Below are 27,522 nucleotides of genomic sequence, written 5' to 3' on the forward strand. Positions count from 1 at the left end.
AAGGGCTTTGAATCATCCTATGCGTATGTATTATCTTGTTTGATCCCCCCCAAATCGAAGATGATGGTAGGCCCAGAAGTATCTTCCTTTCATAGGTGAAGGTGAGATCTAGACAGGTGGCTGACGTGGGTAGAATCACTGAAAGTAGAACTGTTAAACCCATGCCAGTTTTCACATACCCCAACTGTTGCTTCCTTCTCTCTTTAAAGGACTTCACTTGTGTTTCAAGAATGTATACATTGCTTTAACTTTGCTGTTGTGAAATTGTTAGTAGGCCTACAGCAAGTTTTGTTTAGTCTGTACACTTTCTGGCTAAAGTAGCCAAACAAGAATGGGTGCAGGTCTGGGGACATTGATGACAAGGATATTCATTTATTCTTAATGACAATCCTATAAGACAGACACTATTATCCCCATTTTTATAGACAAGGAAGCAGAGGCACAGAGAGGTTAAGTGAATGAAAGACTGATATTCTGGCATTAGACACTAGTTTGGTTCTATCAGTTGCTGAAATAATGAAATACTTCAATTCTGGTTGGCTAATAGCCCCTGCCTGAGCCCCTTGAGTGCCTTCCCCACTACCCTAGTCCCTCCCCCAGGATCTGCCTGGTCCAGCAAAAATAGGGTTAATACCATACCTGACACAGGCTGGGGTTTCCAAGACCCTGTGCTTCAGCCTTACCTCTAGGGTTAATTCTGACTGCTGGGTGCCTGTGTTGAAAGTATTTTGAATATTTCAGCACTGAGTGAAAGGCTCACATTTTAATGGCTTACATTTTTTAGGTAATAAATAATGAACTTGGTCAAGAGCCCAAAGAGCCAGTCAGCAGAATTTAGCCATCAACTTTGTGGAGATGGGCAAGAGTTTTAAATGGATGAAAGAGAAGAGGCCCCCAGTACTACCTAAAGCAAAGGTCCCAACATATTCTCTGCCTCAGCACCCCTGAAGGATACAACCTAGCAGCAGTAATAGTGACAGTGACTCTCTCTGAAAGCTGGGTGGGGATCATTGCAGCAGAAGCTCAGAGGAAGGACATGTATAGTGAGAAACTGCTCACTTCCCTCAACCCAATGTGACTCAATGCCCAAAGGATGCAGATACGGCCACCCCGGCAGGATGCCAGCTGTCAGAAATAGTATGGCAGGGTAGCAAAACTTTCTGGGTAAAGGCTGGGGGCCAAGCCACTCACCCTGACTTGCTCACACACATATCTGTCTCTGAAAATCTGAAAGCACTCACATTTTAGCAGGTAATGATTGGTTTCTTTAACTAACCCTTTACCTGCTGGTGTCAGGTTTGGATGGCAGAGAAACCACAGCAAGCCACATGTCTCTTCACACAGAATAGGTCTTCCCCCAAAGTGACATCTCCAGGTCAGGGTACTCTGCACCCAGTGAGGAAGTTGGTCACACTTACCTTCAATTATTGCTATCTTGGCCTTTTGGGTCCCTTTGCATAGCAACCCCCTACTTTCCTTTCTACCCCTACTATCTAAGCCCATTTTCTTCCGTGTGTGTGGCACCCATTCATGCCAAGATACTCACAGCTTTAAAGAACAGTGCCCTCATTTCCAAAGGTACCTATATATATTTTTATAAGTTTTACTGAGTTATAATTGGCATACCATAAAATTCACACTTTTAAAGTATACAATATGGTGACTTTTCATAAATACAGAGATACTCAACCATTGCCACTATATCCCCATGCGACTCCCTAGCCTAAAGCAATCACTAATCTATGTTCTGCCTCTATAGATTTCCACATTCTATACTTTTGTATTAATGGAATCATTAATTTTCTGATGGGCTTCTTTCACTTAGCATATTTTCAAGGTTCATCTATGTTGTAGCATAAATCAGTACTTCATTCCTTTTTATGGCTGAATAATACTCCATTGAGTGGATATACCACATTTTGCTTATCCATTCATCAGTTGATGGACATTTGGATTGTTTCCACCTTTTAACTATCGTGAATAATGCTGTAGGCATTAAGTTCTTGTGTGGATATTTTTCTCATTTCTCTTGGAATATACCTAGAAGTGGAATTGCTGGGTCATGTATTATCTCTTGTTTAACCATTTGAGGAACTGTCCAACTGTTTTCCAAAGTGGCTGCATGACTTCACACTCCCACAAGCAGTGTAAAAGGGTTCCAATTTCTCCACAAGATCACCAACACGTGTTTGTATGACTGTTTGGTTCTAACCATCCCAGTGAGTATGAAATGGTTTCTCATTGTGGCTTTGATTTGCATTCCCCTGAGGACTAACATGGTGGTTTGAAGCTGTATGTATCCCAGAAAAACATGTTCTTAAATGTAATCTATTCCTGTGGGTGAGGACCTATTGTTAAGTAGGACCATTTGATAAGGTTACTTCAGTTAAGAAGGTATGGCCCACCTCAATCAGGATGGGACTTAATCCTATTACTGGAGTCATTTATAATCAGAATGATATTCAAAAAGAGAGAAAGCCAAGGAAGCAAGAGACTGGACATCCACAGAACCAGAAGAGAAGGGAAAGATTGGGAGATGCCACCACAGGCCTTGCCATATGACGAGGAGCCAAAGATCACTGGCAGTTTCCCAAAACCGGTGGGTATTGGGAAAGAAAGCATTGCCTGGATGAAAGCATTGCCTGGATGACACCTTGATTTAGACTTTCTTTTAGCCTCAAAACTGTAAGCTAATAAGCACCTGTGACTCATTTCATGGCATTTGCTTAAGCAGCCCAGGAAACTAAAACAGCTAATGATGTCAAGTATCTTTTCATGAGCTTATTGGCCATCGAGAAATGTCTATTCAGATCCTTGGCCCATTTTTTAATTGGGTAGTCTTTTCATTATTGCATTGTATGAGTTCTTTATATATTCTAGATACAACTCCTTTATCAGATATATGATTAGCAAGTATTTTCTCTCATTCTATGGGTTGTCTTTTCACTTTCTTAGTGGTGTCCTTGAAGCACAAAGTCTTTAATTTTTATAAGATCCAATTTATTGATTTTTTCTTTTGAGGCTTGTGCTTTTGGTGCCATGTTTAAGAACTCGTTGGCAACCCAAGGTCATGAATATTTACCTGAAAGGTTTCTAGTTTTTATTTCATACATTCAGGGTTTTGTTCCATTTTAAGTTGATTTTTGTATATGGTGTAATGCAAAGGTTCAGCTTTGTTCTTTTTATGTGGCTATCCAGTTACCCCAACACTATTTGTTGAAACGACTATTCTTTTGCCATTTAGTGGTCTTGGTACCCTTTTTTGAAAATCAAGTTAGTCAATAATATATGGATATATTTCTGAACTCACAATTATATTACATTGATCTATATGCCTATCCTGGTACCATTACCACACTGTCTTAATTATTGTTGCTTTGTTGTCTGTTCTGAAATAGAGAAGGGTGAGTTCTTCCACTTTGTTCATTTTCAGGATTGTTTTGGCTATTCTAGATTCACTGTAATTCATATGAATTTTAGAAACAGCTTGTCAATTTCTACAAAGATGTCAGCTGGGGCTGTAATGAATCTCAGGAACAGGTGGGGAGTACTGCCATTTTTATCAAGCCTTCTGATCCATGAACATGGGATGTTTTTCCAATTATTTAGATGTTCCTTAATTTCTTGTCAACAATGTTTTGTAGTTTTCAGAGTGTAAGTTTTGTACTTCTTTTGTTAAATTTATTCCCACTTCATTTATTTACTGGAATTGTTTTCTTAATTTCATTTTAGGATTGTTCATTGCAAGTCCATTAGAAACACAATTGATTTTTGTACACTGATCTTGTATCCTGGAAACTTGCTGAACTTGTTTAGTAATTCTAATAGCTTTTCTAGATTTAGATTTTTAGGTTTTCTATACACAAGATCATGTCATCTGTGAACAGAAATAATTTTACTTTTTCCTTTCCAATCTGGTGCCTCTTATTCTTCTTGCCTAACGGCCCTGGCTAAAACCTTCAGTACAATGTTGAACAGAAGTGGCAAGAACGGGTGTCCTTCACTGGTACAGAGGATTAACAACAGAGTGGTATGGAAAAACTACCCATTACATATTAAAGACTATATTTAATAGGAATATCTTACCAACATTACACTAATACTAGAGATGAATAATTAGCAGCTGTTAAGAGCTCTGGGATGTATTATGTTATGATAACTGTTTAAAGTTGAGTGTGATGATGATTATACAACTAAGTGAAGATAATGTAAGAAACTGACCATTTATCTTGGGATAGAATATATATTAAGTATAATTAGGAACCCACCATTTAATAAATCAAGCCCTCAACTTGAGGCTTGCTCTTATGAAATTTAGGGTTGTAAATGGGAGGCTGAGCTATCCTACAATTATGCCTAAGAGGCACCTCCAGGGAACCTCTTTTGCTGCTCAGATGTGGCCTTTCTCTAAGCCTAACTCAGCAAATAAATTCATTAACCTTCCCACCCACGAGGGACATGACTTCCAGGGGAATGATTCTCCCTGGTGACGTGCGACATGACTCCCAGGAATGAGCCTGGCCCTGGCAGCAAGGGACTGAAAATGCCTACTTAACCAAAAGGAGGAAAAACGAAAGGTAACAAGCTGAGGTTACAGAGGCTGAGAGATCCCAAATAGATTTGAGAGGCTATCCTGGAGGTTTCTCTTATGCAAGCTCCAGCTAGACAGCCCAAATGGCCACAGTATGTCATGCCCTTACCAAAAGTAGTTCCCAAATACCTAGGTCCCTACCTGAGATTCCAGAAAAGATTCACTCACTAAGTTTTATCTCTCAGAAACTTAAACCCACCAGAGGGTTCCTATGCCAGACAAGTCCTAAAACCCAGAGGTAACAGCCTCTTAAGATCAACAATCAGATGCAGCCCCCTTTCCCATTCTGTCGACACCCTCTTTCAATATGAACAAGTTAGGGTGCTCACTGCCTAGACACTGAAGATGGAAAAAGAGATTAAGCAAGAGGAAGGGGTAGCAACAAACAAGATAAGATTTAACAAAGGTCTATGAATAGTGAAACTTTATATAAATATATATTTTTAGATGCTGGGGTGTTGTAATAGCTAAAGGAGGTAAATGACATGGTGGAACTGTAACCTATAACATCATTTGAAATTTTCCCTACAGCTACTTGTTGAATTGCGTTTTGAAAGTCTTCACCTTTCCGTATATACCTTATATTGCACAATGGGGAAAGAACTGCAGAACTGTAACCCATAATAATTTTTGAAATTACCTATATAACTGCTTGTCATGCTGTACATCGAAAGTTAACACCTTTTTGTAGGTATGATATATTTTATAACAGAAATAGCTGAAGATGTGGAACTGTGACTCATGACTTTCTTTGAAATTTGCTTTCTATCTCTGTGTTGAATCGTACTTTGGAAGTTATCACTATTATGTATGTATGTTAAAGTTCATAATAATAAAAAAAAAGAAAAAAAAAAAAAAAGAAAGGGTGTCCATGTGATTGGGAAAGCCATGTGGATCACACTTCCCTCTGTCCAGTAGATGGATGGATGAGTAGAAAAATGGGGGTAAAAAAAAAAAACAAAAAAAACCCAGTGTTCTTTTTTTACTTTAATTGTTCTTTTTCACTTTAATTTTTATTCTTATTACTTTTGTGTGTGTGGTAATGAAAATGTTCAAAAATTAATTTTGGTGATGGATGCACAACTATATGGTGGTGCTGTGAACTGACTGTACTCTTTGTATGACTGCATGGTATGTGAATATATCTCAATAAAATTAAAAAAAAAAAAGAAAAAGAAAGAAAGAAAGGTTGTCTTTGTTTTGTGCCTTTCTTAGGAAAGCATCCAGTCTTTCACCATTAAGCATGATGTTAGATGTGGATTTTTTTATCAATTGGTTTTTATCAGGATGAGGCAGTTCCCTTCTATTCCTAGTTTGAGTGATTTTATCATGAAAGGATACTGCATTCTTTTCAAATACTTTTTCCGAGTCTACTGACATGACCATATGGTCTTTCTTTTCTTCTGTTCATACAATGTAGCTCATTAATTTTCAGATGTAAACCAACTTTGCATTCCTGAGATAATTCCCACTGGATGTGAGTTATCTTTTTCATATAATTTTCATATATTGCCAGAGTCAGTGTGCTACAATTTTATTGAAGATTTTTGCATCCATATTCACAAGAGGTGTCAGTTTGTGGTTTTCTTTTCTTGTGATGTCTTTGTCTGCTTTTGGTATCAGGGTAATACTGGCCTCAAAGAATGAGTTGGTAAGTGTTCTCTCCTTTTGTACTTTTGTGGAATGGTTTGTGAAAGACTGTGGTTAATTCTTTAAACTTCTGGTTGAATTCAGTGGTAAGTTCATCTGGGCCTGGGCTTTTCTTTGTGGGTAGTTTTTTGATTACTAATTCAATCTCTTCACTTGTTACAGGCCTATTTATATTGTCTATTTCTCCTTTAGTCAGTTTCAGCAGTCTGTGTCTTCCCAGGAATTTATCCATTTCACTGAAGTTATCCAATTTGTTGGAATATGAGTGTTCTAGCATTCCTTTATATTCCTATTTGTTTCTGTAAGAAGGGTAGTAATGTTCCCTGTTCCATTTTTGATTCTAGTAATTTGAGTCTTCTCTCTTTTTTTGGTTATTGTAGCTAAAGGTTTGTCAATTTTGCTGATCTTTTTAAAGAACCAGCTTGTTTCACTTATTTCACCTTGTTTTTTTGTTTTCCATTTCATTAGTTTCTACTTTAGCCTTTTTATTTCCTTCTTTCTGCTTGCTTTAAGTTTAGTTTGCTCTTCTGCTTTCTGTGTTGTAAGGTGAAAGGTTATTAATTGATTTATTTCTTCTTTCTTAAGGCATTAATTAAGATCTATAGCTCTGATCTATGATTTAACTCTGTGACTACCTACCCAAGACAAAAGGAAACCAATCAAGCATTACCTTCTTCAAAAAGAGCAAAGCAGAATCAGCAGCAAAAAGACTGAAGGAAAACGAGGCAGAGAAAAGAGGATTGTTTTTTTCCTTAAAGCAAAAACACCCTAATTTGGGCCTTAAAAAAAACAAACAAACAAAAAAAAAAACCTCTGCTCTTTCAAAGTCTAGCTATGCAAATCTGGATAAGCTATTGTTCTGTTCTCAGTCTTCCTCCAATATGGAAAATTAAGATAACAATCTGTACCACTCCTTACCCCACGTATAAGTTTCAAAGTAAACATTCTTTCAAAACTTTGAAAATAAAGATTTTGTTGAAATTCAAGATTCTGTGGTGTTAAGTCATCCAATGCCTTCCAAAAGCTTAAGTGAGATGCTAGAAATGTAATTCTTTTAACAGCTTTTTGGACTGAGCAGCTTTCCTAAATTCCTACCTGAAAAGCCTGATGGCTCTGCAAAACAATGAATTATCCCCTAAAATAACACAGCTCTACCAGTTTCAGTCTCAGAAAAGAAATTCAAGAAATTCTTCATTTTATGGCTACAGAAACCACACCTCTTAGCAGTCACATGACCTTTCTGAGGTCTCCTGTTCCTTCATCCAGGCTTTTTATACATCACTCGCCCCACCTTCTAGTCTGATCACACTCATGCTAGAGAGGTCAAGATCCATCCTAATGTCAGTCTTGCCTTCTTTAGAATCAATCACAAGAGTGAGGGCTCAACAGTTCACAACACTTCATCTCCCCACTCTCAAGATGCAGCAGTCATGGAAAGGTATCACATCTGACTCCCCTGAGGTATCAGTTTTCAAAGCACTAAAGAAGAAGCTAGACAAAGTTTACAACCAAGGAGGTGTTCCCAACCAGCAGGCCAGGATCTGTGAGCAGATCACACTAGTTACAGCTGCCTTATCTCTCTGAGGTTTGACTTCACTACCAATACCCATCCCTGTTCTTTACTCACATCCACCCCACCAAATGGCATCTAGGGCCTGGCAGAAAGAAATAAACAGTAAATCTTTAATGCATATAGGGATCCCTGCCTAAAGCCATTTCTCCATCTTGAAAGCATGCAGAGTAGCATGAGGGCAGTGTTGAACTGAGCCAACAGGCAGAGTCACAATATGTGTGAATGGGTGCTCTTTTTGCATCTCTGTGACATTCATGATCATACTCACATCTTTTTCTGAGCTCACTCCTCCTTCTGTCACTTTCTACTGCCTTTGTTTTACTCTAGGCAGATACTTCCAGCCAAAGCTCCACCATAGCCTAGGAACTTCTCTAATTCTTGAATCAGTGCAACGCAGCTATTGCTTTAACATGGTGTCAAGGAAGTAAAGAAAATCATATCTACCAATGACCTGGGAGGATCACTCCCTCAAAGATCAGTAATATGGTTAAAACAAAAACTAGAAAAAATTCCCTTTACCTTAGTCGCAAATATGGAGCTGAAGAGATATTTATTATTTGGTAAAGATTTATCTGTAATTTTGCTGTCTGGATTAAAGTTATAAATAGCTGGCATCTATTGTGAAAAACCAACAAACAAGGGAAGGCAAGGCCAAAAACTAGCAAAAAGTAGAAGAAGGAAGCCAGAATGAGATTTAAGTGTTTTGGTTTGCTAACACTGCCGAAATGCAATATACCAGAAATGATCGGCTTTTATAATGGGGGTTCATTAGTTCACAAATTTACAGCTGTAAGACAATGAAAATGTCCCAATTAAAGGCATTAGCAGTACGATACATTCTCTGAAGAAAGGCCTATGGCATCTGGTGTTCCTCTGTCACATGGGAAGGCACATGGCTGTAGTCTGCTGATCTTCTGGGTTTAGCTTCTGGTTTCCATGCCGTTCTCCAAAATGCCTCCAGGCTTCTGTCTCTCTTAGCTTCTCTAGGCTCTCTGCTTGTTTCTCCCGGGGCATTTCTAAGTGTCTCTCTTGGCTTCTCTCACCTCCTGTGGGTCCTCCTTGCTTCCCCCACGGCCGAACTCTGGATTACATATTTTAGCTTCTCTCCAAAATGTCTCTCTCAGCTTCTCTGAGCTCTCTCTCTGTGAGCTCTCTTAAAGGACTCCAGTAAACTAATTAAGACCCACCTTGAATAGGCAGGGTCACATCTCCCTGGAAACAACCTAATCAAAAGATCCCACCCACAATAGGTCTGCCCCAACGAGAGTGGATTAAAAGAACAGTCTTTTATGGGGGTACATACAGATTCAAGCCAGCACAAAGTACTGGCCATGGATTATTTTACTTACTTATGCCCAGGTCTATTTTCAAAAGCAGCACGCATGGCAAAATTATTCAAATGCAAAGACCTAGGAAAACTATTTTCTTCTTAGAGCCAAAGAAAAGTTTTTCATAGGCACCAATAAGTCTAGGTCTCAGATACACAGTAATATAAAAGAATCATTTCAAAAAACTGGAAATATTTCCTCATTATTTACCATGTATTTGGCAGATCTCTTTTTGGTACAAACAGAACTAAAAATTCTTGATGAAAATTAAGAGATTTATTGGATGTCAATAAATACAGTTCTCACTCTCCCTGGTTCCTAATTCTCCTTTATATGAAAAAAAATTATAAAGATCATCAGATGTTAATATGGTAGTTCCTATCATTTTGATAGCCCCCCAAAATCTAAAAATAGAACCAAATTAGGAGGAAAGTTCTTGAGGCTATTTTTGAAACATCCTACACTTGCTTCAGTGTTCAATTATGAGCAAAGTGCATGCAATCATGTTTTCTTAACCTGGTGCTCTGGTCTCTTGGAGGTGAAAGACAGCTGAGTTCTGTTCCCAGGAGCAAAGATACCCAGCGCTACAGAACCTTCAACCCTCTCTGAACTCTCACTGGAGAATCCACCTAACTTGGCACAAAAGTTAATGCAAAGCTATTTTTATCTGGATATGACTTACCACAAAAGTCATAGCTCCTACCTTGGGAGTAAGGTCTTGGAGGTATACAGCTAATGCTTGGAAAAATCAGGCATCTTATAATAGTAGGTGTTAGCAAAATATAATTCCCTTTTACACCCAAAATATAACTTGGGAGCTGCTCCAGGCACCACCTGATTAACTGAAGCAGACAGAAAAAAACTCCTCAGAAAATATCATTGTTTAAATACACTCTATTTTATTTTGTCTTAAAATAGTTTAACCTTTATGCTACAGACTTATTTCAAAAAACAGAAAATCTTATCTTGCACCAAAAAATATATATATAACACTCTGTTTTATTATTTTTTCTCCAAAGACCATTAAATACTAAATGGGAACAAAAACTAAATAATGAATGTAAAGAAGAACCAAATTTCTTTTTAAAAACTAGAGTTGCACATTTTAAAACATTAATTCTAAGCAATGATTTGTCGTCACTGCATCAAGTTCCATGCTCAAACTCCAGCAACAGCAGATCTGTTAACCATCAAGTGCACTGGTTCCTAGCCATACGATGGCTAACATTTCATTTTCACGGTAGGGGAGCAAAAGGCTTTGATGACCTTTTTACTCTTCAAAAACCCAACAAAACAAAACAAAACAAAACAAAAGCCAACAAAAGAACAAAAATATTTCCTAGTTATCCAGTGATTTTTTTTTTAAGATCACTACCTTTTCAAAATTTGTTAAAAGAATAAGAAATTCGTAGTGTTTTAAATAAAATGAAAAAAAGAAAATACAACAGCATTGGACTAATACGTGATTATTTTAAACAAACAGTGCACAATCTGAGGAAGTCTGGATAGGGTGCAATCATTTTTATATATACATGGAAGTCACATCATACGTGTATACTGGAAAACAGGGATTAGGGACTCTTTGCCTTTAAAAAAAAATTTTTTTTAACTGAAAGACAAAATTGTGTCCCCAGCTTTTTCAAAAACCTTGTGAAACAGTATAAAAAGCAGGCAACAAACTCATTAATTTTAAGTTACCTATGGTGCTAATCTGCTAAAAGTAACGATGAACTGACTAAATTAGCAAATCAGATAATTTATATTCACAATTGATAACAATGAAAGCAGAGTTTATGGGATGCTCAATTGTAAAGAACATGGAGTCCACTGAGTCTGGCCCCTTTGATCAAAATGAAAAGATACCCACTGGAGAGCAGCAATTACGTTACAAGGCAATCATGATAATGTAATAAGCTAGGTTACTGCTCTGTAGTTTCAAAGAGGAGGGGAAGAGGGACTTAACCAAATCTGTGGCATAAACCAATCTGTGACCAAGTCCACCATTTTAACAGATGTTAGTCTGAATAGAAAATGGCCTGTGAATTATGAAGAACCACTTATGCTACTAAATGAAAAACTTTAGTTTAAAAAAATCCTTTTAGAAGAAATTTCAAACGTCACATAAGTTGTTTACCACAGAGTTTTATCATTAATACGGTGCCAGAAACCACATACCCCCCCTCTTTTGGATCTAGCAGTGAAAGAAGAATTGATACCTACTCTCTATAGTTAAAAAAGAAAAGTGTCAATTTAGTAGGAAAGAGAGTTCACTTTTGTTTCTACCACTCTCCTCCCTCCCCGCCTTTTGCATCTTAATTTTCAAATCTCTGATCTGGTACATCAAGTCAGGTCATCAGTGTGCTTGAATAGGAAGGAGTGGGGTTGGGGGGAGTACAATCTGATGTTAAAGCAGAAGGCCAAAGAGGAGCTTGGTTACAACTCTGCTCCCAATCCACAGTGACGCAGCACACCAATAAAGTTCTCCCTTTAGAGTACGACTAGTAGGGGCTAAAGAAAAGTATGCCACAGGAAATTGCCTGCTGTATGGGGATTAGACAAAACATACTGTTAACATAAGAACAGGTAATGCAAAAACATTCTGTAAAATGGGGCTATGACCTGATAATGGGGAAAATAATAAGTTGCAAAAACTTCAAGTCATATAATCTACCCTATTCTCTTTCCAATGATTTCCTGGAAAACACAGACCAGAAATGGTACATTTCTGCTTTGTCTAGCATTTTAATTCAAGTCAAAATGATGTGTAACAGTAAAATTCAATAAATTAACCCTAAAGTAAAATGTGAAAATCCAAGGGATATACTAGTAGTGAATTTGCAGAAGGTCCTATTTCGCTCTGGCCTCTGGATCTTTGGTTTTTCTAGAATTGTGGCCATATGAGAGACTGACATATGAGGTGCTAAAACTAGAAGTTCATAATCTTAACAGCCTGATCTATGAAAAATAGATGATGAATGATAAAAAGGCGATGAAAAACAGAGGCCAGATAAAATGAGATCTATTGGAGATCAAAGAACACATGCTCAAATACACTCCCCTGGAGAACGGGATATGCAGAAGAACAGAAAGCAGAAGGAAGACGGGTGAGGGAATAAACTTGTCCTTAAAAAGGGGGGGGGGGGGGCAGGCAGGTGGAGCCAGGCAGACTCCGATGCATGCGCATGCAGGGTGTGCCTCATTCATCTTAGCAGCTCCCACAGCACGCACCCCACACAGTGCCTTACACAGAACAGGCACTTGGTAAATGCGCATTTGCTGAATGAATAATGAAAACTGTGGTTCTCATGCTCTTAGGATGAGGAAGAGCCACCAAGGCATCTGGAAAAGGAGGCAAAGGGCCACAGCAACATCATATGGTTAAAAAGGAAAAACAAACAAACAAACAAAAACAAAAACACACACACTGTAAAAAACAAAAGGTGAGGTCTTCTAAGCCAAACATTACTTCACTCCTCCTGTGCACAGTACATAGTGTTCTAACTCTAGGTATTGCTTTTAAAAGAATTCACTAGTAACTACAACATGTTATAGGACTAAAGGTAGTAACTAATGCCACAAAACTCCAATGCTGGTATTTCCTGAATTCCCTGAAATAACCCCTTTGTTATTTCTTTCAGATACTGTAAAACCTACAGTGCCATTAATGTGCTTCACATTGGATTTCTTATGGTATATTTTGATTTTTCTACTTTTAGAAGGTAGAGGTGAAAAATACCCAAATCAGGTCAACTTCGGCTCAGGTGTTAAACGGTTGTCATATACCCTTTATGGGAAGACCAGCTATGAAAGAAGGCACTCTCTTCTGATTTGCAAGTGCCTATGGCCTTTAGAAGCCATGCAACTTTTTATATTCTATCTAAGTAACGGGTTTCTAAGTTCTTCTGCTGTTTCAATAAACCAGGAAAGAAGGTTGAGAGAGAGATTTTCCCACTCTCTCTCAATACTCATTTCAGATGCCCAGAAAACCTCATGGTGGGTTATCTATCTGAAATGCCTCTGCCCCAAAGGAGACATTTTCCAAAGAACTGTAGATTATTGCAACAAGGAGACCAACTAAGTCACCTCAACAGTATTTATAAACACAAAGGGGCACATCGATTATTTGCATTGTGGGAAGTCAACCAGGAGCAAAGTCAGGAAAGAAGGCAGAAGATTTAAGCTAAAAGAAAAAAAGTAAAACTTCTGTCTTCCATTTTAAAGGACAGGTTTTTAAATGAACATGCCCTACTAGATGCCAATAAGGACCTGACGGATATGTATGCAAATGTTCTAAGGTGGGAGTGCCAATGGGTGGGCTGATAGTGGTCAAGTTAGATAGTAATTTCACTGCAAAGAAAAATAAATACAAGATTCAAAAACTGAAATCTATTTTACCTGGTAATTAAAATATTATTCTAAAAGGAAGGCTGTTTTCTAGAACTAGAATTCACCAAATAAAATGAAGTTTGTCTAATAAAAGACATCATTCTCATGTTCTTACTGAGGGGAAAAAAGAAAAATTCTTTTCTCTGTTGATAAGTTATTTTCCTAAGTGACTTTTTTAATTTAAGGAAGAAAAAAAAAAAAAAGGAGGGGGAGACAATTTTCCATGAGTTTCAATTCTACAAATGCCACCTACAGCTTCTGAGGCTGAAGCTATGACAATGAACTTCCGTGCCACAAAAAGGAGGAGGAAGTGGAGGGTAACAGTGCAGAGGAAACACAGTGACATCGTATTACAGTAGGTATTTACGTCTGCTATCCTCATCCAAGGTAAGATCAACAACTTCTGCAGGCGAAGCCCAAGTCTGCTGGGGAGTCACAGCAGTCCATGACTGAGTTTGCCGGGTGCTAACATACTGTGTGCCTGAGCCATGCTTCCATGAAGAAACACTCTGAATCACACCTCCTCGAGGGTGAACACACCTGCAATTGAGATGAACAGCAAAAGCACAGTTAATCCCACCTCAGGAAAAAGAGAAAGCAATATGGCTTTAGTTTTACTGATCAATAGTTTTACAAAAATAAAACTATATGCAAGTTCATGAAACCTACAATCAATATTTTTCCCTCCCTCCCTTCTTTCTTCCTTCCCTTTCTCCCCTCTCTCTCGTTTAGCCTAAAAAAGGCCAAGGGTCTCACCTCTGTCAGAAACTCCTAAATTGAGTCTAGATCAATCACTGACTAACCAAGTGTTCTAGTTTGCTAATGCTGCAGAATGCAAAACACCAGAGATGGATAGGCTTTTATAAAACGGGTTTATTTCGCTACACAGTTACAGTCTTAAGGCCACAAAGCATCCAAGGTACAAAGCATCCAAGGTAACACCTCAGCAATCAGGTACCTTCACCGAAGGATGGCCAATGGCATCCGGAAAACCTCTGCTAGCTAGGAGGGCAGCTGGCGTCTGCTCCAAAGCTCTGGCCTCAAAACGGCTTTCTCCCAGGACACTCCTCTCTAGCAAGCTTGCTCCTCTTCAAAACATCATTCACAGCTGCACTCAGTTCCCTCTCTTTGAGTCAGCTCATTTATATAATTCCACCGATCAAGGCCCACCCCGAATGGGCGGGGCCACGCCTCCATGGGAACATCTCATCAAAATCATCACCCACAGCTGGGTGGGGCACATTCTAAGCAAATCTAACCAGCACCAAAACTTCTGCCCCACAAGACCACAAAGATAATGGCATTTGGGGGACACAATACATTCCAAACCAGCACACCAAGGATAAAATGATGTTTCTCTGGACTACATTAAAACCCTGGGATTTTCAGGACAGGGCAACATATAAATCCAGAGCAAAAGTAAGATACCCAAACAATCTGAGCTGAAACAGTAAGAGAAACAGATGAAACTAGTTCTTAAAATAAGTTCTGTACCATATTTGATAATACCTTCAAAGACAGTGACAATACCCCTTTTATGGATTGGATTTCTAAAAGGCTGTAAGTACTAGGTCATGCATAAAGGATCAGTTTCCCTAGTTTTGAAGGTCACGATAGAAACACTTGGCTTTTTCATCAGAACCACATATGTTTTGGTTCAGTGAAAGTAACAAGGCTTAAGTTCTCAGTTTAGATTCACTAAAAGGGTCCTATCAGAAGGGCAGACTCAACTTGCTGACAAATCTCACTAAGAGCTTCTTGGAAGAAAACTGTTACAGAAACACTAACAAGCTTGAAGTCCACATTCTGGTCAAACGATAGAAATATAAGCTCCAAGGTGAAACAATGAGTAAATTTTGACTCAAATGAGAAGGCGGGCAGCTCAAGCTATCACTGCTACTTATGCCCTTGCATTCAAATTACTGAACTGTCTGTATTTGGTGTATGAAGTGGCATGATTTTTGTCACATGAACTATCACAGTGGATCTCAAGCAGCTGTCCTGACAAGCTGCATATGATGTATGATGCTGGGTCACTTGAGAATTCCAATTTGATTTAATGCTACCTGCAGCACCAGGTTCAAAAGAACATTAGGATAACAATGGACAGGGAGCAGTTATAAAACTCCCCTGGATCTGTAAGCTCCTGGAAAGAGGCCCTTGCTCCTAAGGAAGACTAGCCTGAAAACCATTCCCTCATTGAGAGGTGCTGAAGAACAGATCCCACATGCACAGAGCCTGGGGCAGTACCAGAGGCCTGCCAGCTGTTCAGAAATGGGCTAAGTAGCCACTAACTGGGAAGTTACTACATTTTCAAAGACAGGGCTGGTGAAAAGCACTAATATAAGATCACAAAGTCCAACCTCTAATCAAAATCTGTCCAAGCAATTAAGTACACTTAGATTAAGTGACCATGTACCATGGAAGAATGTTGCCAAAGGAGTCCATGCAACATTTATACAAATGATTTTGATGACAGATGGCCAATAGAATATAACAGCTTGCTAAGCAGTTTCACATACATTACCTCATTTGACAATCCCAATAGACCTATGAGATAGACATGGAACTTATTACCAATACTCTACAGAGAGGGAAATAGAAGCTTCAACAGGTTACATGACTTGCCCAGGGTCACAAAGCTTGAAAGCGGTAGGCCAAGGAACCTCAGTCCAGGTTTGATTTGGGGCCCAATAGTTTCCAAGATATGTTGTCATTTTACAGACATTTATATTAACTGGGTAGGGGAAAATGCATAAAGAATCAGCAAAGTACAATTAAGACAGGCCCAGACTTACAAATTAAAAGTATAAAATTCTTCAACAGTTCAAACGTTCATCTGTACAAGTACAAATTGAGGAAAAGCCAGCTTAGAAGCTTAGAAAGAATTCAAGAATGAGTGGCTACAAAGAGAATTGATGTAATCTTTGGCAGATTTCTAAACAGCCCTAAAATAAAGGAGGTATTTAGTCCCAACTTTTACTCTGCACTACACCCTAAATAATCATACAATGTAACATTAGGAAGTAGCTTTAAAAGGGATCTAGTCTAATCTTTCCATTTTATAAAAGAAAAGACCAAAGGCCAACAGACACCTGCCCAGGGTCTTAAGCAAGTTAAACACAGAGCCAGGACAAAATCAGGTTTCCACTGGAGATTTATTTTCTACTAAACAACTTTGGCTTCCTCACACTACACCTGAAGTACTACGATTGTGAGAAGCAGTGCCTGGCCCTTAGAGGCTGTGCCAGTTTGAATATATTATGTCCCCCTAAACGCACATTATCTTTGATGTAATCTTGTGTGGGCAGACCTATTAGTGTTGATTAGATTGCAATTCTTTGAGTGTTTCCATGGAGATGGGACCCACCCAACTGTAAGTGATAACTCTGGATGATTTCCACGGAGGCGTGGCCCTGCCCATTCAGTGTGGGCCTTGATTAGTTCACTGGAGCACTATATAAGCTCAGACAGAAGGAGTGAGCTTGCCACAGCCAAGAGGGACACTTTGAAGAATGCATAGGAGCTGAGAAAGGAACTGCAGTTTACAGAGACATTTTGGAGACGGCCTTTGAAAGCAGACTTTTGCTCCAGAGAAGCTAAGAGAGGACAAATGCCCCAAGAGCAACTAACAGTGACATTTTGGAGAGAAGCTGAAGCCTACAGAGGAATGTCCTGGGAGAAAGCCATTTTGAAACCAGAACTATGGAGCAGACGCCAGCCACATGCCTTCCCAGCTAACAGAGGTTTTCTGGACGCCATTGGCCATTCTCCAGTGAAGGTACTCAATTGTTGATGACTTATCTTGGACACTTTATGGCCTTAAGACTGTAACTGTGTAACCAAATAAACCTCATTTTATAAGAGCCAATCCATTTCTGGTGTTTTACATTCCGGCAGCATTAGCAAACTAGAACAGGGGCATTCAATAAACAGCAAGGCAGATTCTAACAGGCATATGGAACAGAAAGAGCACTAGGAGAGTGAGAGGTTTTGAGAATATGTTTACTACTAGGGAAGTGGCTGAAGGAATTGGAGATATTCATCCTGGAGAGAGAAAAGAAGGAGGAGATGAAGCAAATCTTCAACTATCTAAAAATAGATACTTATATTGCAAATGGTTCCAAGAATCAGAAACCAACTCAGGCAACTTTAAAAGAAAAAAAAAATTTTTTTTTTAAATTTCCTGGAAAGGTATTAAAGAATCTCAAAGAATCAAGGATGATGCGAACAACAAGGCCTCATTTACCTCACTGAGGTCCCAACTTTCTTAATCGGTTTCTCTCACTTCAAAATTTTAGATTCTCTGGAGAATGTGATGAACCCACTTTTAGTCAAAAGCTTCCCTGGTCCTATTAATGGTAACTGGAAGGGAGTTTCCAAAGAAGGGAGAATCACTGCGAGCTGGGCAGCCACCATGAGAGGTGCCTACTCTACCTTGTATAAAGATCTCGAGATGATAGTAAGAACCAAGTCAGAGTTGGGCAAGATGGCGGCATAGAGAGGAGTGGAAGCTAAGTAGTCCCCCTGGAACAACTACAAAAAACCAGAAACAACTAGTAAATAATCCAGAATAACTGCGGGGGGGACAAACGAGACCATCCACTCATCATACACCAACCTGAATTGGGAGGAATGCCCGAGAACACAGCATAAAATCTGTAAGTAAAACCTGCGGATCCAAGTCACGAGACCCCTTCCCCCATAGCCCGAGCTGCAAAGCCTCATGGTGCCAGAGAGAAGCTCTCTCCCAGCAAGCGAATATAGCTCAGCCGAGCTCCAACTGGGGTTTTAAGTAGCGAGTGTGAACTGCTCACTACAGATATGAATCCCCAAAAAAAACAGACAGAGGCTTTGGGTGACGACTGACCTGGGAGAGCCGGAGGGTCGCCTTGGACTGGGTCTGAAGGGGACTATCTATTTCTTTTTTGGCTCAGTGGAGAAAGCCCCAGTCATTTTCAGTTTCCAGGGCTGTGACTCGGGGAAGGGTAGAGGCAGCACAAGCAGAGAGAGAGAGAGAGAGAGAGAGAGAGACAGAGACAGAGACAGAGAGAGAGAGAGACCATTGAAATGCTAATGACCTCCACCTGGGGGGTCTGTCTCTCCAGGAGGAAAGGGGTGGGGCCCTTTCCATTCAGAACCAGACCCCAGAGCCTGGGAGAACACCACCATACCTCCTCACACCAGTCAAGAATTATAGGCTAACAGGCATCACCTGCTGGGCAGAAAAGCACAGTGACCTGAGGCATCACAGGGTGGAGCAATTTTCTAAGACACACCCTCAGGGAAACCAGATACTGAATATTTTTTCTCTCTGGGACCTGAGCCTGTTCTGGTCTGGGAAAACCTGATTTAGATAACCAATGAAACCATGCCTAGACAACAGAAAATTACAACTTACACTAAGAAAAACAAAGTTATGGCCCAGTCAAAGGAACAAACGTACACTTCAACTGAGATACAGGAATTTAAACAACTAATGCTAAATCAATTCAAAAAGTTTAGAGAAGATATTGCAAAAGAGACAGAGGCTGTAAAGGAAACACTGGGCATATATAAGGTAGAAATCGAAAGTTCAAAAAAACAACTAGTAGACTCTATGGAAATGAAAGGCACAACACAAGAGATGAAAGACACAATGGAAACATACAACAGCAGATCTCAAGAGGCAGAAGAAAACACTCAGGAACTGGAGAACAAAACACCTGAAAGCCTACACGCAAAGGAGCAGATGGAGAAAAGAATGAAAAAATACGAGCAACGTCTCCGGGAACTCAAGGATGAAACAAAGTACAATAATGTATGTATCATTGGTGTCCCAGAAGGAGAAGAGAAGGGAAAAGGGGAAGAAGCAATAATAGAGGAAATAATTAATGAAAATCTCCCATCTCTTATGAAAGACATAAAATTACAGATCCAAGAAGTGCAGCGTACTCCAAACAGAAGAGATATGAATATGCCTACGCCAAGACACTTAATAATCAGATTATCAAATGTCAAAGATGAGAGAATCCTGAAAGCAGCAAGAGAAAAGCAATCCATCACATACAAAGGAAGCTTAATAAGACTATGTGCGGATCTCTCAGCAGAAACCATGGAGGCAAGAAGGAAGTGGTGTGATACATTTAAGATGCTGAAAGAGAAAAACCGCCAACCAAGAATCCTGTATCCAGCAAAGCTGTCCTTCAAATATGAGGGAGAGCTCAAAATATTTTCTGACAAACAGACAATGAGAGACTTTGTGAACAAGACACCTGCCCTACAGGAAATACTAAAGGGAGCACTACAGAGTGACAGAAGACAGAAATGCATGGTTTGGAACACAATTTTGGAAGATGGCAGCACACCAATATAAGTACACTGAACAAAGATAACTATGAATACGGTTGAGAGAGGAAGGTGGGGAGCATGTGAGACACCACAAGAAAGGAGGAAAGATACAGACTGAGACTGTGTAACTTGGTGAAATCTAGAGTATTCAACAATTGTGATAAAATGTACAAATATGTTCTTTTATGAGGGAGAACAAGCAAATGTCAACCTTGCAAGGTGTTAAAAATGGGGAGGCATTGGGGGAGGGATGCAATCAGCATAAACTAGAGACTGTAACTAATAGAATCATTGTATTATGCTTCCTTTAATGTAACAAAGGTGATATACCAAGGTGAATGCAGATAAGAGGGGGGGACAGGGGAGGCATGTTAGACACTTGACATTCGTGGTGTTGTCTGATTCTTTATTCTACTTTGATTTAAGGTTATTTTTCCTTTTGCTGCTTCCTAGCTGTCATTTCTTTTCCTCTTTCTTTTGCCTCTCTACCTTCTTTGACTCTCCCTCCTACCTTGTGGAAGAAATGTAGATGCCCTTATATAGATAGTGGTGAAGGTGGTGAACACATAAATGTATGACCATGCAGAGAACCATCGATTATTTACTTGGGATGGAATGTATGGTGAGTGAACAAAATCATATTAAAAAAAAAAAACAAAAAATGGGTTGATGACAAAACCTCGAGGGCAATATACTGAGTGAAATAAGCCAGACACATTAGGACAATTATTGCAGGGTCTCACTGATAGGAACTAATTATAATATGTAAACTCATAGACATGAAATATAAGGTATCAAGATATAGGACGAGGCTTAAGAATGGGGAGTGGTTGCTTAATATGAGCAGAATGTTCAATTAGGATGAACTTAAATGTTTGGAAATGAACAGGGGTGTTGGTAGCAAGATGTGAGAATAACTAACAGCGCCGAATGGTGTGTGAATGAGGTGGAAAGGGGGAGCTCAGAGTCATATATGTCACCAGAAGGAAAGTTGGAGGTCAAAAGATGGGATGTATAAAACTGAATCCTATGGTGGGCAATGTCCATGATCAACTGTACAAATACTAGAAATCGCTTCCATGAACCAGAACAAATGTATGACAATACAATTAGAAGTTAATAATAGAGGGGCATATAGGGAAGAAATATATACCTATTGCAAACTATATACTACAGTTAGCAGTATTTCAACATTTTTTCATAAACAGTAACAAATGTACTATACCAACACTACGAGTCAACAACTGAGGGGGGTTGGTTAGGGACAGGGGAGGATTAGAGTTTCCTTTTCTTTTTTTCTTTTTTCATCTTTCACTTTATTTCTTGTCTGGAGTAATGAAAAGTTTCTAAAAATTGAACAAAAATTAAGTGTGGTGATGGATGCACAGCTGTATGAGGGTACCCAGGGGCAAGTGATTGTACACTTTGGATCTCTGGATAATTGTATGGTATCTGAACAATCTCAATAAGAATGAAAAAAAAAAAAAAAAAAAAAAGAACCAAGAATCAGACTCTGGAAGGCAAATTTGGATGATCACTACCACACAATTATAGTCACTGCAAAATAGAATACAGTGCCTTTTAAGCATACAGGCAATTTCTGGGGCATCTGTCAGGAATGTTAGAGGTGATTCCAAGATGACTGCCAGGGTCTTCAGCAACTTTTAAGATTTGTTCAAAAACAGGCTAAATGATCCTGTAGCAGTAATTAAAGAGGGTGGGGGAAGGTTATGACTGGAAGGTGTCACAAGGGGGAATTTTGTCTTATTTCTTTATTTGAGTGCTGGTTGCATGGGTGTGTATAGTTTTGAAAAAATTAATTAAAGTGTATACTTATGACTTTTCTGTGTGGGTCATAAACCAATAAAATAATCAAAAATTTTTAATGACTTAATGACCTCAACTATCTTGAATAAAATGGTACCTAGGACATGGATGAGGACAGAAAAGGCTTCAGACATTTAAAAAAATAATATAAAATAGGGCATTCTAGGCAACAAAAGGGGGCTAGAGAAACATTTCAATTATTTTGTAAGACAGCGTACATTACAGAATTAACCAACACCAGAGAGGGAAACGTTTCAGGAGGAAACGCACCACAATAATTATCAGACCTATAAAGGATGTGAGAGGCTCAAAGTTTGTGAGGGCAACTTACATTAAAAAACAAACAAAAACAAGATTTTCATGCACTTTCATATATTCCTTTTCTATATTAGGAAAGATATTGGGTAGGGGCAAATTCAGCTGCCTTTTGGTTGGCTCAATCTTCTGGGGGTAGATACAGGCTTTGGTTTCACAAAGTATTTAATCTGCATATGACTTAAGACAGGTATAAAACCACAAATTAAAGCCACATTTTGAGTCTTAGAAACCAAGAAACTGCTTAGGCCTCACTTCCCAAAATGCTACAAAAAACTTAAAAAACATTACGTTTTGATAGAATAATTGTCTGCTCTTCAAACACTGAGAACAATAAAAAAAAGACTTCACATTAGAAAAGAAGAAAACACAGAAAAAGAGCAGGCTCTGATGGTCAGCTTTTGATATAGTTAACTTCCTATTCTAGGAAAACAACATTAAAAATTAATCATTTTTGCTCTCATTTACAGAGCCTGAAGATGACCTCTTAGATAACATTCCTACTTATTTTTCTTAACTGAAGATGAACTGAATGTGTGTGGTTTTAGGGAAACTTTCCTTTCCTAGACATTGTTTGCTCATCTGCCGACCTAACTTTTGTCTTAAGCGCAAAAGCCTTCCTGCATCAGTTCTTTTGCTGAGGGATGCACCCATATTAACATCAATGACACAGGACCAATAGGCTACAAAGATATGAGATAAGGGTCTGATTATTCACAAAAGCTTCAGAGAACTGGGAACGAGGGAACTGTTCCAACACAGTTTCATAACGCAAAGATCTGAGCTACATGTATTTATTTTCCTAAGGCAATTACCATTGAGGCTGGTAGAAGAAAAGGAAAAAGGACCAAGGACAAAGAAAAATAATGGCACAAGGGTCCTAAGTTAAAACCTTGGACAAAATTAAGTGGGCACAGAAGAACTAGAAATGTTGGAACAGTCTCTACTTCACTGGCAAGGAACATCTTACGAAACTGAACTGCCCAAAAATTAACATATTGGAATAATGATGTGTACGTAATGTCAGGAATCCACCACAGCAACAAAAGACAGCCATAAAAGATGCATTCAACCATTAGTTCAAAAAGCATGCTTTCTATGACTAGAAGAAACAAGAAACTAAGTAAACACATCAAATCTAAAATAAAATTATGGGGAAAGGTATTAACATGCAAGAAAAAAAAAAACACAACTGTTTATTGAAAAAAAAAAAAAGGCAAATCACAACCGAATTACTAAGTGCAAAAGTCAAACAAAATGCTTTCAATATGGAAAAAAAATGGCACCCAGCACAAGTCAGAAAAACCACAATCCCGAAAAGAACATCTCAAGGACCAGTTCTGAGTTTTTAAAAACTCTCAGAAAGCCCAGAACAATGCAGACTATCAAAAGAAAAAATAACAGGACAACTAAATCCAAACAAAACATCTCTGCATGCAATTAAATTAGAACAAAAAGATGTGGATGAAAACCTAAAACCTTTTTCCATGCGGTAACCCTGCCAGAAGCCCATCAATACTTCATAACTGCAACCCTAGACCTGTAAAAGAAATAAATTCCAGATGAAATACAGGGAGCCAAAGGGGCAATTCTGAAGCAACCAACCAGAAAGCCTCTTCCCCCACCTGCTTCTCAGCTTTTTAATTTCATTTTTTGAAAGATTATCAGGCCACTTAAAAAGAAACTGCTGATAAAAACTTCAGAAAGACAGCCTGAAGTCAGTGAGACTCTACTAAGCCCTAGACTCAGAGACCAGTATAAAAGATACCCAAAAGGATACAGATTTCAAATACTCCAATAGAATCTGTCAACTGTACAGTTCGTTGTATGAATAGTATTAAACACCACCAAGGTTTCAAAATGGATTTATCTCCTTGAAGACATGATTTCCCTAGTATTCAAACCAATGGATCAGAATTAAACAAATCTTTATGCTTTATCCCGGGGAAGTAAATTAAAAGTATGTTATTTAAAACGTACCCCAAGCCACCTGACTTAGTTCAAGAGTAGAACAAACATGTTTATAGAGTAAAATGACAATCCAGATGGAAAAAACCTAACAATGTTCAGAGAACAATGTACTAGAGTTGCTTTGCATGTGTGTGATAATGCTGTTGTTTTTTTTAATGGAGGGAGTGTTTTTAGAATTTAAATTTCTGTGTTTTAATAAAAATATAAGGATAATTTTAACTCCTCAAAATTCCAGAGAGCAGATTTACTGGTAAAAAAGAAGCTAAAGATTTCATGATGGAAGAAAATTTGAAGAAGGGAGCTGAAAAAGAAGGATTGCTCACTGTGCTAGTTTGGATGTTTTACGCCCCCCAAAATGCCATGTTCTTTAATACAGTCTTGTGGGGCAGATGTATTAGTATTGATTAGTATTGATTTCATGGAGATATGACTCAATCAACTGTGGACAAGACCTTTGATTGGATAATTTCCATGGAGGTGTTAGCCCACCCATTCAGGGTATGTCTTAATTAAATCACTGGAGCCATATAAAAGAGCAGACAAACAGAAGGCACTCAGTGCTGCAGCCAAGAGAGACATTTTGGAGGCAGCCGTTGGAAGCAGACTTTTGCTAGTCCAGAGTTTCCTAGGAGAAACTAAGAGAACACCCCCAGATGCCCAGAGAGAAACATCCTGGGAGAAAGCCATTTTGAAACCAGAACTCTGGAGCAGATGCCAGCCACTTGCCTTCCCAGCTAACAGAGGTTTTCCACACACTACTGGCCTTCCTTCGCTGAAGATATACTTGTGTTGATACCTTAATTTGGACATTTTCATGGCCTTCAGACTGCAAATTTGTAACCAAATAAACCCCCTTTATAAATGCCAATCCATTTCTGGTATTTTGCATAATGGCAGCATTAGCAAACAACACTCACTCTATAACATTACTAGGCTTACGAGTACAGTAAATAATGGAGACTTGGTAAAAGTTGAGAGAGAACTGGACCAAGTGATATGTCTCAGTAAAGACAAGAGATTAGATAAGCAACACAGGTTAATACCTACTGTCTCTTACTTAAATAGAAACATGCGAGTAGAGTGAAATCAAAATTTGAAATGTAACCCAAGAAGAAGTCGGTGAATAGATAATGTGTTCTTGGCACAATTTAAGATAATTTACCTACATTATTCTGTCCGTAACTGGAAAGTAGTATTATAGTAGGGACCCCAAAACAAAAATAATACAATATTCTGGAAAGATCCAGACATGGGGCTTTATAAAATGATAATATCTTCTATGTCATAAGGAACAATGGTGAAATAAAATAGCAAATCACATGCTGAAGTAAAGGAAGAAATCAACAATTCTATCTTCCTCATATGATGGATAAGTCATCATAAGGGGGATAGATGGAAAAACTGAAGAGAATCTAATAGAAAAAAGTTTTTGATTAAGATAGAAAAAAGTGTGAGTTAAAGGAAAGATTGAAAAATGAAATATTTTTCTCACCAGAATAGGGGAAATAACCATTAAAAAAGAAATTGGAAAAGAAAAGAGAGGAAAGGAGGCAGTTATGCAGGCATACTTATTTAGTACTAGGACAAAACTAGTCATGATAAAGACAGAATTGGCCACTTTGGGAAAGATGACATCTTAAACTACTTGAGTAAACTCTACATCCCTTAAAGTTCCAAATGTTTAATTAAAAAATGCCCTCAGAAATTGTGACCAGAACTTATTGGGAGAAGATACCCTCAATTTCTATGCATCTATACTCTGCCCATAGTCTCCACTTGAAAGTTCACGTTTTATATAAGCAGCCAAGGGGAGAAGAAAAAAAGAAAAAAAAAAAGCCAGTGAATGTTTTACTACTTTGCTAACCACCAAAGGGTAAAATCAGATCTAAGAGCAAGATAATGTAGGTAATGTAGGTTATATGGCTTATTTGGGGGAAATCATGAAATCGTAACTTAACCTTTGTGGCAAAGGAGAAAAACTGTTTGGTATTTAGAATGCACGTGTTCCAAAGAGTAGGGATTTTGGTGTGTGTGTGTTCTAAATGTTTCTTAGAAATAGCTCTGAGAGGGCTGTAGCCGATTCTTATGAGCATATCTTAAAGCATGGATCAGCAAATATTTGTTGCAAAGGGCTAGACAGTAAGTAAATATTTTAGGCTTTGTGGTCCATATGGGCAAAATACTGAATTCTGATGATGGAGTGCCAAAGCAGCTGTAGACAATATGTAAATAAGTATGACTGTTTTCTAAGAAAATTTATTTACGGATACTAAATTTGAATTTCATAAAATTTCTATGTGACACCAAATATTATTCTTCTTTTGATTTTTTTTTTCCAACTTTTAAAAAATGTAAACATCATTCTTAGCTTGCAGTCCACACAAATACAGGTGGCAGACCAGATTTGACCCACAGGCTGTAGTTTCCTGACTCGTGCCTTAAAGAATGCCAACTTCATAAAATTAATTTCATAATACTATACACTAATTTGATGTCCTATGGCTTTTTATTATACTACAAAAAGGACTCTCCCCATGTCACATAAACATCACTAGAAATACAGCACCCAGTAGAACTAGACCAAAATGACCTGCAGATTTGTTTTTAATGAAAGACAAAAAGAGATAATCTAGGGAACAAGCAAAAGAAGTCTGATGTCAGAAGCAATCTCCCAATTGTTGGCTCCCAGTATATTTCAAAGTAAAAGGAAAGGCAAGAAAATATGAATGAGAGAGGGAAAAATATGGTGATATTTCTGCCATAAGAGAAATATCTGTCAAGGTGCCTACAAATTTGCCAAAAAGGAAAGAGAAAAGCATCAGCTCTAGCTCACATATATATATATGGTTACGATGGTCTCGATATGAGACAACATGGCAACATACATTCTTAAGATCAGTATCATGTCTAATCAGAAAGTGTTTCAAGCCAAAGAAAGCTGAAAGATAGCTCCCACTATTCATGCCAGCCATGCCATGAGGCCTACCGTTTTCTTCATCCTTGTTTTCTGGTTAAAACAAAACCATAATTTAGAACATCAGAATACTCCAATTAATATCCTACCTTGCATGTTCCTGAACCCCCACAATCTCCACTTCACTATCTGAAGAAGCAATATTAATTTCTTCATTGAGTGGTGCATTGCCAGCAGATGTTTTGTCACTTGTTAGAAGTCCTGGATCCAAATGACCTGAGAGAACGGGGGAGAAAAAAGAAGCACCAGTTTGACTTCTTACAAATAGTAGAAACAACTCATTGACAGATTTCTTATCTAGGTTTAATCACACAAACAGAATAGCCTATGAGGACTTGCCACATGGAAACTGTTTCCCATGTCAAATAATCTAAGACAGTGTGATGTCTGCTTTTTAAAAAAACTAGTTTTTAAAAAAATTAAACAAAATGCATGCCCATGGTTAAGAGAATATTTAAACAACATGGAAGTACAGGCATACCTCATTTTAGTATGCTTCACTTTATTGAGCTTTTCAGATGTTGCATTTCTTAAATTACAAATTGAAGGTTTGTGGTAAACCCTGCATCAAGCAAGT

At 38.4% G+C, this 27,522-nt stretch overlaps 1 protein-coding gene across 2 annotated transcripts in view; it reads right to left on the reverse strand.

Moving 5' to 3' along the window:
• Positions 1-10,752: 10,752 nt before the first annotated feature.
• C16H18orf25 (chromosome 16 C18orf25 homolog) overlaps positions 10,753-27,522 on the reverse strand; it is a 123,072-nt gene continuing 106,302 nt past the window's right edge. For both annotated transcript variants that reach the window (XM_037805705.1, XM_037805706.1), the window contains 2 exons: positions 27,035-27,161; positions 10,753-14,068 (listed from right to left, as the gene is read on the reverse strand). In XM_037805705.1, the coding sequence (XP_037661633.1) occupies positions 13,879-14,068; positions 27,035-27,161 (317 nt within the window). In that variant the 3' untranslated portion in view covers positions 10,753-13,878. The remainder of the gene's footprint in view (positions 14,069-27,034; positions 27,162-27,522) is intronic.

This window comes from Choloepus didactylus, chromosome 16, assembly GCF_015220235.1.
Source record: "Choloepus didactylus isolate mChoDid1 chromosome 16, mChoDid1.pri, whole genome shotgun sequence".
NCBI lineage: Eukaryota > Metazoa > Chordata > Mammalia > Pilosa > Megalonychidae > Choloepus > Choloepus didactylus.